General features: G+C 44.5%; 1 protein-coding gene across 2 annotated transcripts in view; it reads right to left on the reverse strand.

Annotated features, from left to right (window-relative positions):
* dnajc1 (DnaJ (Hsp40) homolog, subfamily C, member 1) overlaps positions 1-9,978 on the reverse strand; it is a 316,347-nt gene extending 306,369 nt beyond the window's left edge. Inside the window, exon 1 of one of the 2 annotated variants that reach the window (XM_038798104.1) lies at positions 9,709-9,978. In XM_038798104.1, the coding sequence (XP_038654032.1) occupies positions 9,709-9,858 (150 nt within the window). In that variant the 5' untranslated portion in view covers positions 9,859-9,978. The remainder of the gene's footprint in view (positions 1-9,708) is intronic. The other variant, XM_038798103.1, reaches the window with a different exon arrangement.
* Positions 9,979-15,924: the final 5,946 nt, after the last annotated feature.

Raw genomic sequence — 15,924 nt, forward strand, 5'->3', positions numbered from 1 at the left:
TGCAGTAGATACGTAGACACACTAACCCAGGCTTTTAGTCATTACTGCACCAGGTATCGAAAATACATATATCTGAAGTTCCTACATTCATCGTAAGATAAAGTGACAGTGAATTAAACACTAAAATAGAAACAAAATACTGTGAATGCTGGCAATGCTCAGCAGGTCTGGTAGCACCTGTGGAGAGAGCAAGAAGTTAACTTTTCAAGTCTGTATGACCCATTCTTCGGAGCTCTAAATAAGACTCATATTGACTCAAAAAGTCAACTCTGTTTCTCTCCCCACTAGTGCTACCAGACCTGCTGAGGTTTTCCAGCATTTTCGGTTTTTATTTAAAATCTAGCCCTAGATTCACAATTCACACTTCTCAGCCTTAACCAACATGAAAATGTTAATAATGCTATGATCACTGCTGCCCTACTGTGAGGGCATTAATTTATCCTAACTCAAAGCACAGTATCAGATCTAGAATAGCCTGCTCTCTTGTTGGCTCTAGAATTCCTAGAGTGCAGAAGGAAGCCATTTGGCCCATCGATTCTGCACCGACCCTCTGAAAGAGCACCCTATCCAAGTCCACTCGCCCGCCCCATCCTTTCAACCCCATAAACCCCACCTAACCGGCACATCTTTGGACACTAAGGTGAAATTTAGCATGGTCAATCCACCCAACCTGCACATCTTTGGACTGTGAGAGGAAACTGGAACACCTGGAAGAAACCCACGGAGACAATATGAGGAAGTGCAAACTCCACAGACAACCACCCAAGGCCAGAAATAAACCGGGGTCCCTGGTGCTGTGGGGCAGCAGCACTAACCAGTGTCGCCCTCTAGAATGTATTGTTCCAAGATATTGTCCTGAAAACACTATGAACTCATCTTTCAAGCTATTTTCGCTAACCTGGTTCATCCAATGTAGATTAAAATCAGCCATGAGTATTGTCCTACCTTTCTTACAAGTCCCCAGAATTTCTTCCTGTATACTTTTTCCTAAAGTGTAGTTACTCTTAGAGGGCCTATACACTACTACAACAAGCGACTTACCGTTGCTATTTATCTCTACCCAAACTGAATCTATGTTTTGATCTTTCAAAATAATATCTTCTCTCACTATTAGGGGCAGCACGGTAGCATGGTGGTTAGCATCAATGCTTCACAGCTCCAGGGTCCCAGGTTCAATTCCCGGCTGGGTCACTGTCTGTGTGGAGTCTGCACGTCCTCCCAGTGTGTGCGTGGGTTTCCTCCGGGTGCTCCGGTTTCCTCCCACAGTCCAAAGATGTGCGGGTTAGGTGGATTGGCCAGGCTAAATTGCCCATAGTGTCCTAAAAAATAAGGTTAATGGGGGGGTTGTTGGGTTACTGGTATAGGGTGGATACGTGGGCTTGAGTGGGGTGATCATTGCTCGGCACAACATCGAGGGCCGAAGGGCCTGTTCTGTGCTGTACTGTTCTAATTCTAATTCTAATTATAGTAATGTCATCCTTAAGTAACCGAGCTACCCCACCGCAAGTTTTAGTTTCGCACCCTGCCACATGTTCCTGGTTTTCCCTCCTTCGGAAATGTTTTCTGCTCAGAATCATCGTCAGTGCAGGCTGTTGAGCATATACATCCTCTTCAAACTGGGCTCGGAAGCCAATGTAAATCGTGGCAAGAGCAAGGTCATGTTCTCTGCAAACTGGGCTGAGCGATCCTTTGTCCCCTTTGCCGTCAGTTCACAAAATCTGAAGGTACTTGGGATATCATATAGAGGGGCCAAGGCATACGCCATAAACTGGAAGGAGCATGTTGCCATTAAAACAAAATCAGGCATATGGGAGCCACTGTCCATCTACATTGTGGTCAAGAACCTGGTCATTATTGTGCAAAGCACTCTCTCTCTTGCTGTACATGGCACACACCTGGCCCATACCAAACTCCTGCCGTGTGGCAATCAGTTGAGCAATCTTCTGCTTTGCCTGGAGATGGAAAATGGACCATGTCTGCATGGACACAAATACATATATCTATATGTCGCTAGCCAAAGGGGTATAAAGCATACCCAAAGTTGCCCTTTTCCTGATGCAGCCACACACAAAGATGGCCATCAAACTGTGCTTAGATCTTGGTACGCAAACACCAAGTGTCACTATGTATGGAGGTTCTACCTTTACCCAGTTTTGTGAAGGATGGATCTGGCTACATTGCTGATCAATTCAGTTGTACTGTGCCATACCCACCTATACCTCATGGAGACATTTATTGAGAAAAATACCTTTGGCCACATATGCATCAAGCAGTAGTCTGCATGCAACATCCTTAAAGCCCTGTGAGAAAAGGAGATGGTAGATCCTGCAGTATGATTACCTGAGCAGACTGTAAATTAATGTCAGCATGCCTTTGCCAGAACTTTCAAAAAAGCAACAAGACGTGGCTTGACTGGTGGTGAAAAGGGTCCACCCCGTCAGATCCTTCCTACACACCAAAAGTCTCACTCTCTCTGCACATTGCCTCCAAGGCGGATGTAATAGGAAACAAACCATTGTCCATCTCTTTCTGGAATGTGCATTTGCAAGGCAGGTTTGGAAAAAGATTCAGTGGATTTTGCCGCGTTTATCCCTAGCAGCTCCATGATGCAGGACTTTCTACTCCACGACTGTTTCCAGAGAACCACACCCGGATAAAAGTTCCTGTGTTACATATTGTTGTATTATTCACAAGTAGCTAGAAACAAAATAAGTAACATCAGACCATTCATACTATGCCAGGTCTTTCCTAAAAATTTGCAAGAAAGATAATCCAGGGCAGCACTGTGGTGCAGTGGTTAGCACTGCTGCCTCATGGCTTCGAGGTCCCAGGTTCGACCCTGGATCTGGGTCACTGTCCGTGTGGAGTTAGCACATTCTCCCCGTGTTTGCGTGGGTTTCGCCCCCACAACCCAAAGTAGTGCAGGTTAGGCGGATTCGCTAAATTGCCCCTTACTTGGAAAAAATGAATTGGGTACTCAAAATTTCTTTTAAAAAATGAAAGATAATCCAAAGAAAAATGTTCTGAAATCAAGCAACGTCATGCTGACGACAGACGGGAGGACGGAGATTCAACAGCTAGGAACAACCCAAATCAGAGGGACACACGAAACAGAGGGCCCTGCTATCCTGCAGAAAAGCTGCAGATTACCTCAGTAAACGAGGAGGTAAAAGGAGGCAACACAAAGGATTGGGTGCACCCATTGAAAAGCACCCTATGATAAGATGCCCCATACCAGCACTGGAAGAGATCACACCAGCATGGACAGGGCAAACGTTTTCAGCAAACCTTAACGTCAGAAGCTCATGGAATTTGAAACTCGGCACTTAATCTTTACTGAAGAGAAAATGCTGGAAAATCTCAGCCGGTCTGGCAGCATCTGTAGGGAGAGAAAAGAGCTAACGTTTGAAATCCAATGACTCTTTGTCAAAGCTTCGCCACAACTTTGACATTGGACTCGAAACGTTAGCTCTTTTCTCTCCCTACAGATGCTGCCAGACCTGCTGAGACTTTCCAGCATTTTCCCTTTTGTTTCAGATTCCAGCATCCGCAGTAATTTGCTTTTATTACTTAATCTTCACTTGACAATATTCAACACACCCTTTGTACTGTACAAATTCCTTCATCTGCCATTGGCCTTAAAGTGAGCCAGGATTTATTCCAACAGCAAGTAGATAAAACCAACAGGGGATGCAAAGGCACACTCAGCATAGCACATGACATCCAGGTAGATTGTGTAGGTAGAAAATATCATGACTATCATCAATATGCAGCCATGGTGAAATCCACGAAAGCTGGAGCAAGTCAAACACAGACAAATGAATTACAAAAGTGACAGGATGCCAGTTCTTTGGAAAAGTGTACACAGCTGATGGAATCAAGCAGAGCCCTGAAAGAATCATGGCTGTCTCTGGAATGGAAGCTCTAGGGATAAGAGAGAGTTAAAACATTTCCTTGACTCGACACAATACATGAGCTCCTTAACATTGCATCAGTCAAAGCACACAGCAAACCTGCAGGAGGAGCTGATGAAAGAATCATAGAATTTACAGTGCAGAATTTGGGCAGCATGGTAGCACTTGGGTGGCACAGTAGCACAGCGGTTAGCACTGTTGCTTCTACGCGCCAGATCCCAGGTTCATTTCCTGGCTTGGGGCATTGGCTGTGCAGAGTCTGCATGTTCTCCCCGTGTCTGCGTGGGTTTCCTCCGGGTGTTCCAGTTTCCTCCCACAAGTCCCGAAAGATGTTCTATTAGGTAATTTGGACATTCCGAATTCTCCCTCTGTGTACCCGAACAGGCACTGGAATGTGACGACTCGGGATTTTTCACAGTAACTTCATTTCAATGTTAATGTAAGCCTACTTATAATACTAAAGATTATTAAAAGAAGGCAGACATTTGGCCCATTGAGTCTGCACTGGCCCTTGGAAAGAGCACCCTACTTTAAGCCTGCCACCGTACCCTGTAACCCAGTTACCCGACTTAACCTTTTTGGACATAAAGGAGCAATTCTGCATGGCCAATCCACTTAACCCTGCACATCTTTGGACTGTGGGAGGAAACCGGTGCACCTGGAGGAAACCCATGCAGACACTGGGAGAAAGTGCAAACTCCACACAGTCACTCAGGGCCGGAATTGAACCGGGACCCTGGAGCTGTGAGGTAGCACTGCTAACCACTGTGCCACCGTGCCACGCACATTTAAAAAAATAATTAATTTAAAGTACCTAATTATTCTTTTCCAATTAAGGAGCAATTTAGTGTGGTCAATCCACCTACTCTACACATCTTTGGGTTGTGGGAGTGAAACCCACGCAGACACGGGGAGAATGTGCAAACTCCTATCAGACAGTGACCCGGGGCCGGGATCGAACCCGGTCCTCAGCGCCGTGAGGCACCATTGCTAACCACTGTGCCACCGTGCCAGCCAGGAGCTGCCAAAAGAAAACGGAGTTCCAGTGGTCTGAGTAACACGACAGGAGTTTCAGTCTATAAACTTGCAATAATAATAATAATCATTGTTTTATTGTCACAAGTAGACTTTTATTAACACTGCGATGAAGTTACTGTGAAAAGCCCCTACTCGCCACATTCCGGAGCCTGTTCGGGTACACAGAGGGAGAATTCTGAATTCTCCAGATAATGGCTTGTAACTTCCTAGCTCCTCACAGTGTCGAATTTGGGTGGGGAGTACACAAAATAAGTGCAGGGGAATCGATCTCAGAAGTTCCCAGATAAGACTTTAGGTGGCAATTGTCCAGAAGGTTTAATTTTCCCTAGACAATTGTGCTAGGCAGGAAATCATCCGACAAAACAATCTAAATTGCTAACTTCAGATGGTTTTATACTTACTCAAAGAGTTAGAAGAAATAAAACCACTTCAGCGTACCCATTTTAACCACTGCATGGGATACCCTCCACATCATGGCTGCATGAGACTCTTCTCCCTTCAACTTGCAGGCCGAATTCAAACGTTGCACAATCTCTCCATCCCCACCCCGCCCCCAACTTGGCTCAGCTGGCTCAGTGACTATCCCCACCTCCCCCTATTCCAGATGCACACCCTGTAAATTCCGTGCACTTCCCCTGGACACTTATATTCTCCCTGGCCTGTCAATTTTACTGGCCCCTCCCTGGCCTGTCCATTTCATTGGGCCCGTTAAAGCAACCTGCTTTCCAGCAGCCAGCGTAGACAGAAAAAGGGTGTGTGGCCTCTCTGAGCTCACTGGAGATGCACCACACTGGGGCCTGCAGCCTCCAAGCAGCTCCAGCCAAGGGAGGTTTGAACAAAGCTTGCAAGAGGAGATCTTGTAATTCCAGCGAACCATTCTAGCCTCCCTGTTGCTAGGTTTAAAGATGTCTCAGAGCGGCTACAGGACATTTGGGAGAGGGAGGGTGAACAGTCAGCGTCAAAGTGCACAAACGATAAGTTAAAAAAAAGGGATGAGGTCCTAAATGCAGAATATAGGGGTAAATTGAAAAGTAGGATCTCAAAGGTAGTGATCTCAGGATTACTAGCAGTGCCACGTGCTAGTCGGAGCACAAATAGCAGGATAGATCAGAGGAATACAAGGCTGGAGGGATGATGCGAGGGGGAAGGTTTTAGATTCCTGTACATTGGGACCAGTTCTGGGGGAGGTGGGACCAGTATAAACTGGATGGGTTGCACGTGGGCAGGACCAGGACTGATGTCCTGGGGGAGAAGTATTTGCTAGAGTGGTTGGAAGGGTTTGAACTGAAATGGCAGGGCGTTGGGAACGTTGGCAAGGAGTCGGAGGTGGGGAAAATAAGGATAAGAGGGAAGGATGGATGAGAAGGGAGGGAAGGAAAGGCATGGTACATTTGCAATAAAGGGGATAAATTAATCGCGCAAATAGATGTAAACGGGTATGACATAGTCGAGATTACTGAGATATAGGTGCTCGGTGACAAGAGTTGGGAACTGAACATCCAGAGGGATTCAGTATTTAGGAAGGACAGCCAAAAAGATAGAGCAGTGGGGTTGCATTGATGGTTAAAATGTGGCGACTAGGGCCTTTTCACAGTAACTTCATTGCAGTGTGATCGTAAGCCTACTTGTGACAATAGAGGAGGCCTTGGCCCACAGCAGAGAGGTTCTGGAGTAAGCATGAAAGCCTATGGAGCCACGATAGAAGATATGCAAGTGTTCCTTTTGAAACACAGTGATCAGATTACCTCACTGGAAGCAGAGAGGTCTTTGGTAGCTGAAGCGAACAAATCATTGAAGGGCAAGGTAAATGATTTAGAGAGTCGGCTCAGGAGGCAAAAGGCTGCCAATGGGGATGGAAGGCGCAACGCCAAAGAGTACTTTGCAGATATCATAGAATCTACAGTGCAGAAGGAGGCCATTCTGCCCATAGAGTCTGCACCAGCCCTTGGAAGCACCCTACTCAAGCCCACACCTCCACCTTATCCCCGTAACCCCAACTAACCTTTTGGACAAGAGGCAATTTACCATGGCCAATCCACCCAACCTGCACATATTTGGATTGTGGGGGGGAAACCAGAGCACCCCCAGAGGGAACCCACGGAGACACGGGAGAAGGTGCAAACTCCACGCAGACAGTCACCCGAGGACAGAATCGAACCCAGATCCCTGGCACTTTTGAAGCAGCAGTATAACCACTGTGCCACCGTGACGTTCAGGAAGATGGTGGGGGAAGATGGATTCACATCCCCTCCAGAGTTGGACCGAGCCCACTGTACACTCCAACAGAGGCCTTGCCCTGAAGGAGCATCGCAACTTCAAATGGGAGGGCTATGCCATCAGGTTTTACCAAGACATGGGAGCAGAGCTGACAGAGAAGAAGGTTGCGTTCAAAGTCAAGGCCACCTTGTACTAAGTGAAGTCTGGTTTAGTGTGGTGTACCTGACACAGCTAGGACTGACTTTAGTGGGGAAAGATTATTTATTTGGTGTGCCGGGAGAGGCTGACTCCTTTGTTAAGAAACACATGTAGGGCGCTGTGGGTGAGCTTTTTAGGTGTTGGGGACAGACATGTGAATCTTTACATTATTATGATTCAACATTTATTTTTGTATTTTCCCACTGTTGCTGGGGTTGAAGTTTTACAGTTTCGGGTTTAGTTGTATGTGGGGTTCGGTTCTGAATATGTAGCTCCCCGTCAGAGTGCAATGGTTTTAATATTTTGTTGTTTGTCACCATTTTTCTTAACTCTAGTTGGTTTCAAATCACTAGCTTTCGGTGCACTGCTCCTTCCTCAGGTAACCTAAGAGTTAAAAAAAACAGTAGCAGTGTTGAAGAGTTGGCTGCAGTTATTGGAGCAGTTTTTTCGATAAATTAACTTGGTTCTTATTTTGTTTAGGTTTATTAGAAGTAGATTTTAGTTGTTTTGTGTTTGCCTTGCTTCTATCTGGCTCCTTCTCTGGGTACAAGTTGATGAATTTGGACAAGAATGAATGTCTCCCGATCAACTTCCCCCCACCCCACCGCCCACCACGCACGACAATGGATGAACGGACACCACACAACAATCACCAGGCAGGAGTGTTCCCTTCAGGTTGGGAACACTTCAGAAGTCAAGGACATTCAGCCTCTGATCTTCGGGTAAACATTCCCCGAGGCAGCTTTCAAGACACTCAACAACGCAAAATCATCGAGCAGAAACTGGTAGCCAAGTTCTGCACACGAGGACTGCCTCAACCGGGATCTCGGGTTCATGTCACATTACATGTAACCCTCACCATATTGTCCTGGTTTGCAGAACCCTGCTAACTGTCCTGGGTTGAGATAGTAAGAAGTCTTACAACACCAGGTTAAAGTCCAACAGGTTTGTTTCAAATCACTAGCTTTCGGAACACTGCTCCTTCCTCAGGTGAATGAAGAAGTGACCTCTGGTTATGTACATCATCACATCACATCGACCTTTTCATTCACCTGAGGAAGGAGCAGTGCACCGAAAGCTAGTGATTTGAAACAAACCTGTTGGACTTTAACCTGGTGTTGTAAGAGTTCTTACTGTGCTCACCCCAGTCCAACACCATCATCTCCACATGCTGGCTGGAGATCATTCACACTCAATTACCTGTGATTATCACTCACTCCACTCATTGTCTGGTCATGTAAAGAAGTGTTTGCCTATAAAGATTCACATTCCAACCTGTAATTATCTTGCAACTGTGGCTCTCCTATATGCTGTGATTGTGAATCTGCCTCCACTTCACCTGATGAAGGAGCAATGCTCCGAAAGCTTGTGATTCCAAATAAACAAGTTAATGACATTGGTAGATTGATTGGGGCAGTACATTTGAAAGAAATAAGGATGTCATATATTGTTTTGTCATCTGTAGATAGCTAGGAACCAAGGTGTTATGTGTAAGTGTTTCAGGGAGCCATCTTTCACAGCTGCACTGGAGACTGAAGTGATTTGCACATAACCAATCAATCTAGTTTTTCTTTTGAAACCAATCAGTATGGCAAAATTAAACATAGCGTTTCTGATCTTTACAGACTTACAAAAAGTGTGTTTATTAACATCTGGGAACCAAAAGACATCAGGAAAAACACAAGTACCAGTATGCCAAAAAGAGGATGAACATTGAGGATGAAGATTACAAGTCTTAAAATGACTTTCAATATGCATCGATAGTCCTCCTTATTTTTTTTTAAAACATATTTACAACATAACACATTAACAATCCTCACATACTGTAGCAATGGTTATTTATGGAGGTGTTTCAGTTGATATGGAAACGAAAATGCAAAGCAGCTACTTCACACGAAATCAGCCCTCTTAAAAGAGATATTGTGACAAATGTGTATTCAAAGCAGCAAAGCACCTTTCACCAGCTCTTGACCAACTTTTTTTTAATAAAAGAGTTTGTACTTCTGAGCCAATTCCCGGCGTCTTAAACGGTGAAGTGAATGAGATGGGGAGCGGGATTTTCTTTTACAAATCCTCAGACACCAGAAGAGCGGTGGGAGGATGAGCTGGGCGAGCTTGGAGACTTGGGCCCTTTCTCACCGGCTCCGCTCTCACTCCTTCAACCCTGCCTCGCCTGACCAGAAAGGAGCGGCTCCCGGGCTAGGCCCCAGCAGCCTGGAGCTGCCTCAACACCATCACTCAGGCCGAGACACACACAACCCGGACCAACAAAAGCAGCAACGAGAGAGAGAGAGAGAGAAAGCCCAGTGGCCGGAGGCGGGCCTGTTTACCCATCCCTCACCTGCTCCACGCCGAGGAACCGGTAAAAGTTCTCCTGCACTTCCTCCACCAGATCGAAAAGCTCCATCTCGGCCGTGTCCCAGCCCAGGGACTGGGGCACACACATTAGCAGCATCAGAGCCCAAGCCGCAGGCGAGAGGTGAGACGGCATCTCTCAGCCTGCCTGAGTCCCTGGCACCGGCCTGGGGACGTGGCTCATTCACCCACTTCTTAAAGGGGCCACACTCGTCTGACCAAACTCAACTGTTTCAGAGCAAAAACGTGCATTGATATAGCGCCTCTCACGGCCACAGGGCGCCCCAAAGCGCTTTAAGAATCATAATCTTTACTAGCGTCACAAGTAGGCTTACATTAACACTGCAATGAAGTTACTGTGAAAATCCCACAGTCGCCACACTCCAGCCCCTGTTCGGGGACACTGAGGTAGAATTCAGAATGTCCAATTCACCTCACAAGTATGTCTTTCGGGACTTGTAGGAGGAAACCGGAGCACCCGGAGGAAACCCACGCAGACACGGGGAGAATGTGCAGACTCCGCATAGACAGTGACCAAAACCGGGAATGGAACGCGGGTCCCTGGCACTTTTAAGCAACGGTGATAACCATTGTGCTGCCGTGCCGACTGAATTAAGTACTTTTGAAGAGTAGTGGCTGTTTTAATGGGGAAAACACAGGCCCAATTTGCGCACAGCAAGCTCACACAAACAGCAATATGATAATGACCAGATAATCTGCTTTTCTCTGTGATGTCCACTGAGTTATGCATGTAGTGATCTCTATATGTGCATGTACATAAGGGGTTAATGTGTAATCAGTAGCACCACATGATCACTAGAGGGCTGGGCCAACAGGAGTATAAAAGGCTAGTGGAGTTACGTATAGTTACTGTAGTTAGATCTTGTTAACCTGATCACTAGCATCAAAGTTAAAACAAAGAATTCATGCAATTATTGTTATAGTTACTCAATAAACCTTTTGTTGAGTTTGCGTCTTCTTCTTCGAGATTCAGAAGACCTCTTCATTAGCCAAGGATTGAGTAGCACATGTTACCTACCACACAGGTAACAAAACATGGTACCAGGCGTTTTTGGCTTTAACATAACTAGTTAGATTAGGTTAGACAAAAAGAGAAGAAAATTCTTTTGACTGTGGAAGACTTCGGAGCAAATGGATCCTCGACGACTAACTATGGGACTCATTGGACCTCTAGGGCCGCTGGAAACAACCGGTAATTTAAGTTATAACTGGAAAAGATCTGAACAGATATTCCAAATATTAATTGCAGCTAATGATTTAAGCACGGTCTCTGAAGCAACGAAAATAGAACTACTACTCTCAATAGGAGGGCATGAATCCAGAGAAATCTATAATTGCTTTAATTACTTAGAAGGTAAAGACAACACCAAAATAGGAGTAATACTCAAAAAATTTGATGAACATTGTAAGAGTCAGTCTGGAGAGATGCTGGAAAGGTTTAACTCTTTTCATAAATGCCAGAGAAACCGAGGTCCCATTACTGATTTTATCACAAATCTCAAGTTAATACCACAAGGCTGTGATTTTGTTGATTTCAGAGACATTATGATAATGGATCAATTAATTTCTGGACTATCTGACAAAAATTTGAAGGAAGAACTTTCACACGATAAGTATCTAACTCTAGAAACTGCTATACAAAAATGCCTTGCTTATGAACAAAAACAAAATCAATACTGTGAGTCTTTACAAACACAGAATCAGTATCTAGAAAACAAAATTGGTAAAAATGGCACAAACACTCACCACGAGGCAGAGGCAGGCTCTCACTCTTTTTGATTGAACTGCGCTTCTTGATTGGCAGCTATCTTGAGCGAGAACGTTCCGGCCAGTATGCACATGCGCACTTCTCAAAAAGAAGGAAAATGGCAAAATACACTTGAGAAGCCGCGCATGCGCAGTTGTTATAAGAGCGCACAGTAAAGGAAACTCAAATTGCGCATTTGCAGTCGATTCCTACGTGTGACATCACAAGCATCATGACATCGGACCCAGACCACGCCCACTTAAAAGGGAAATGCACAAAAATGAACAAAAAGACCAAATTTTCTTACATCAAAAGACAGCACAATGCCCGCACTTACACCAGCAGTTAAAAATAACCTCCGCAGTACCCTGGTACAATCCGTTTGCACCACCCAAAGAGGAGAGCACAGTGATTTGTTCATTGAAGAATACTACTCAGAAGATGATTTCTTCATTGGACATAGAAAGAACAATGACAAATCCGAAACAAAAATAGATGATTTGTTCATTGAAGACTACTGCTCAGACATGGATGAGTTATTCGGAATTGATGATCATTGCATCAACAACAGAGTTGAAACGCTCAACATGACTCTACTCATGTTAGAGGAATCCAAGACCATGATACCATGGCAGATCGTCGATACATTGGATGGCAGCAATACCCAAGAAGAAGACGACGCCACACAGAGAGCACAGATTGACTCTACAGCGAGAACACTGCATGACTCCAGAGAGAGAGCGATGAAGGACTCCACAGAGCGAGCGATGCAAGACTCCACATAGAGAACGATGAAAGACTCCACAGAGAGAGTGATGAAGGACTCCACAGAGCAAGCGATGAAAGACTCCACAGAGAGAGCGATGACAGTCTCCACAGAGAGAGTGATGACAGACTTCACAGAGAGAGAAATGAAGGACTCCACAGAGAGAGCGATGAAAGACTCCACAGAGAGAGCGACACAAGCCTCCACAAAGTGAGCGACGAAAGCCTCCACAGACAGCTCGGTGACAGACTCAAAAATAGAAGCAAGTAAACATTCCATAGCGAACGCCATGCATGAATAAGACTATGAAAGTCTACCAAGCTCATGTGAATAACAAAAAGACTATGACAGTCTACCTAGCTTATTTGAGCCACCAGCAGGAAACTATGAAAGTCTACCCAGCTCATTTAACCAACAAGAAAACACTGAATGTCTACCCACTGTATGTGAGACAAGTGTCAAAGAAATCACAATTTCCATTCAGGATGTGCAGGATCACAGCGAGACTGACAGATCTCAGCTCATCGGCACAGAAGCACTCAACAATCAGAGGAGGGCTACTCATGAGTCCAGAGAGACCACGTCAATTGAAATCTTGAAGATTTTGACTCCAGAAGAGGAGCACCAAGACCAACAAGAAAATTAAATTGTGAAGAGTTTGACTCCAGAAGAGAAGCACCAAGAAACCAATGATGATTCAAGTGAATCAGAAATGACTCTAGAAGAGGAATACCAAGGAAGCAAAGAAGAGGAATCAAATCCACCACAAATGACTGATGTCACCAACATCAATGCAACATGTGATCATTCTCACAATTCTCAAGAAGAAATGCTCAATGTAACAGATACCACAACGGACACTGACACCAATTACTGTGACAATAACTCAAATAATCCACACGGAACACTCATTGACCGCAACAAGAACAACAAACACCGCAAAATGCACAGCAGAAACACGAACAACAACAGCAACAACAAAAATAACATGCAGAGCAACAAGAACAACAAAGACAACAAGAAGCATAACAGAAACAACAAACACGACAAGAAAAACAACAAGAACACGAGCAAAAACAACAAAAACAGAAATAACAAGCACGACAAAAATAACAACAAACATAGAAATGACAGAAACAACAACAATGAAACAATGACCTGTAAAACATGGTACAACTCTGCACATGAAGGACAATGCCACAGCACACTGCAAAACAATGACAAGACTACAAACATGCCAAGGCATGACAAAGAATCTCACAAATTCACATCTGCTCCAGATGTGCTGTACTGTTCTATGTTCTATGTTCTATATAACAAGCAAGCACTCAGCTTTCAAGGCAGATGACACACTAGATCAATACTGCAAGCACAGGAAAAAGTCCAGGTCAGACGACAAAGATGACATACAGAATCAATACCGCAAGCACAGAAAAAAGTCCAGGTCAGACAATGGTGTGACACAGAATCGCTACCACAAGTATAGAGACAAAAAAAGAAAGTCTAAATCAGACAACAAAGTGATTTGACAATTTGAACACCTCATGATGACTTGATGGTCACTTAAACACAAGAACGCTGACAATGTTCACAAAGAAATAACAACATCAACATCACCACTTCAACAACAGAAGACAAAAGCAACTCAACCAAACAAATTCATAAAGTTTGGACTCACAAATTTTTAAATTAAGATTGGACTCATAAATATTAATTGGCTTTGTATAATCATCAAGATCATCACAACTTGTATATAACATCATTTGTCTACCGATTTCACGCAAGCGGAAAAACCTTAGAGACTAAATGTATTCACATTTGACGGACTAACTCATTGATTTTATGTAATGCATTTGCAAACTGCATTCATTATGTTTGTTCAATTTTCTTTACAACATACAGAAAATATGTGCACGAGAAAAGGGGATGTAATGATCTCTATATGATCTCTATATACACAAGGGGTTAATGTGTAATTCAGTAGCACCACATGATGACTAGAGGGCCGGACCAACAGGGGTATAAAAGGCAACCACATTGGCTCTCGGGGGTGCACTGCGACTAGGGCAGTAGCAGACTAGTTGAGATGGCTAGTGGAGTTACGTATAGTTACTGTAGTTAGATCTTGTTAACCTTATCACTAGTATCAAAGTTAAAGTAAAGAACTCATGCAATTATTGTTATAGTTACTCAATAAACCTTTTGTTACTACTGGATGAGTTTGAGTCTTCTTCATTGAGATTCAAAAGACCTCTTCATTAGCCAAGCATTGAGTAGCACATGTTACCGACCACACAGGTAACAAAACAAGACACTCTTCAGAAGTGTGCCACGGAGCCTTTTACATCCACCTAAGGAGAGGGCAGCCTCGGTTTAATATGTCTGATCCATGCAACTCTGACATGTTGTGTAGCACGTCCTAATGGATAAAACCAAAGTCATGAATGTTGAAGCACAGTTAAACAACTAACGAGAGGACAAAGCTGCACAAATACCCGCATCCTCAATGGTGGGGGAGTCCAGCACATCTGTGCAAAAGACAAGGCTGAAGTATTTGCAGACACCTTCATCCAGAAATGCTGAGTGGATGATCCATCTAGGCCCCCTCCTGAAGACCCAGGCAGATACCAAGAAACCGCTGAAGGAACTGGATTCTACAAAGGTTATAGGCTCTGACAACAGAGAGTCAAAGAATCATACAGGACAAAGAGGCCCTTCGACCCATCAAGTCTGTACCGACAAAACCATACAAAATCTACACTAATCCCACTTTCCAGCATTTGGCCCATAGTCTTGGATGTTATAACATTTCAAGTGCTCATTGACGCACTTTTTAAAGTTTGTGAGGTTTCCCACCTCTACTACCCTCCCAGGCAGTGCATTCCACACTCCCACCACCCTATGGATAATTTCCTCCAATCCCTCTAAACTTCCTGCCCCACACCGTAAAATTATACCCCCTCATTATTGACCCTTCCACGGTGTCCATACCCCTCATAATCTTAGACACCTCAATCAGGTCCCCGCTCAGCCTTCTCTGCTTCAAAGAAAACAACCCAAGCTTATCCAACCTCTCGTCACAGCCAAAATTCCCCATCCCTGGTAACATCCTGGTGAACCTCCTCAGCATCCTCTCCAATGTAACCACATCCTTCCTTTGTGACACGAACACAACTGCATGCAGTACTCCAGTTGTGGCCTAACCAAAGTTTTGTACAGCTCCAACATAACCTTCTTATAAGCTCTTATAATCTATGCCACAATGGATAAAGGCAAGTGTCCCATATGCCTTCTTAACTTCTCTATTAACCTGTCCTGCTGCCCTCAGGGATCTGTGGACAAGTACCCCAAGATTTCTGTTCCTCTGAGCTCCCTAGCGTCCTGCCATTCATTGAGTACTACTTTGTATTGTTACTCCTTTCAAAGTCCATCGCCTCGCACTTTTCAGGGTTAAATTCAATCTGCCACTGATTTGCCCATTTGACCAACCAGTCTATATCTTCTTGCAACTTAAGACCTTCTTCCTCACTTAACCGCCAATCTTCATGTCATCCACATACTTAACATCCTCCACATTCTCATCTATGTTGTTTATATATATCACAAACAATAAAGGATGAGCACTGACCCCTGTGGCACATGACTGGACACTGGCCTCCAGTTACACA

The sequence above is a fragment of the Scyliorhinus canicula genome, chromosome 5 (assembly GCF_902713615.1).
Source record: "Scyliorhinus canicula chromosome 5, sScyCan1.1, whole genome shotgun sequence".
Lineage (NCBI taxonomy): Eukaryota > Metazoa > Chordata > Chondrichthyes > Carcharhiniformes > Scyliorhinidae > Scyliorhinus > Scyliorhinus canicula.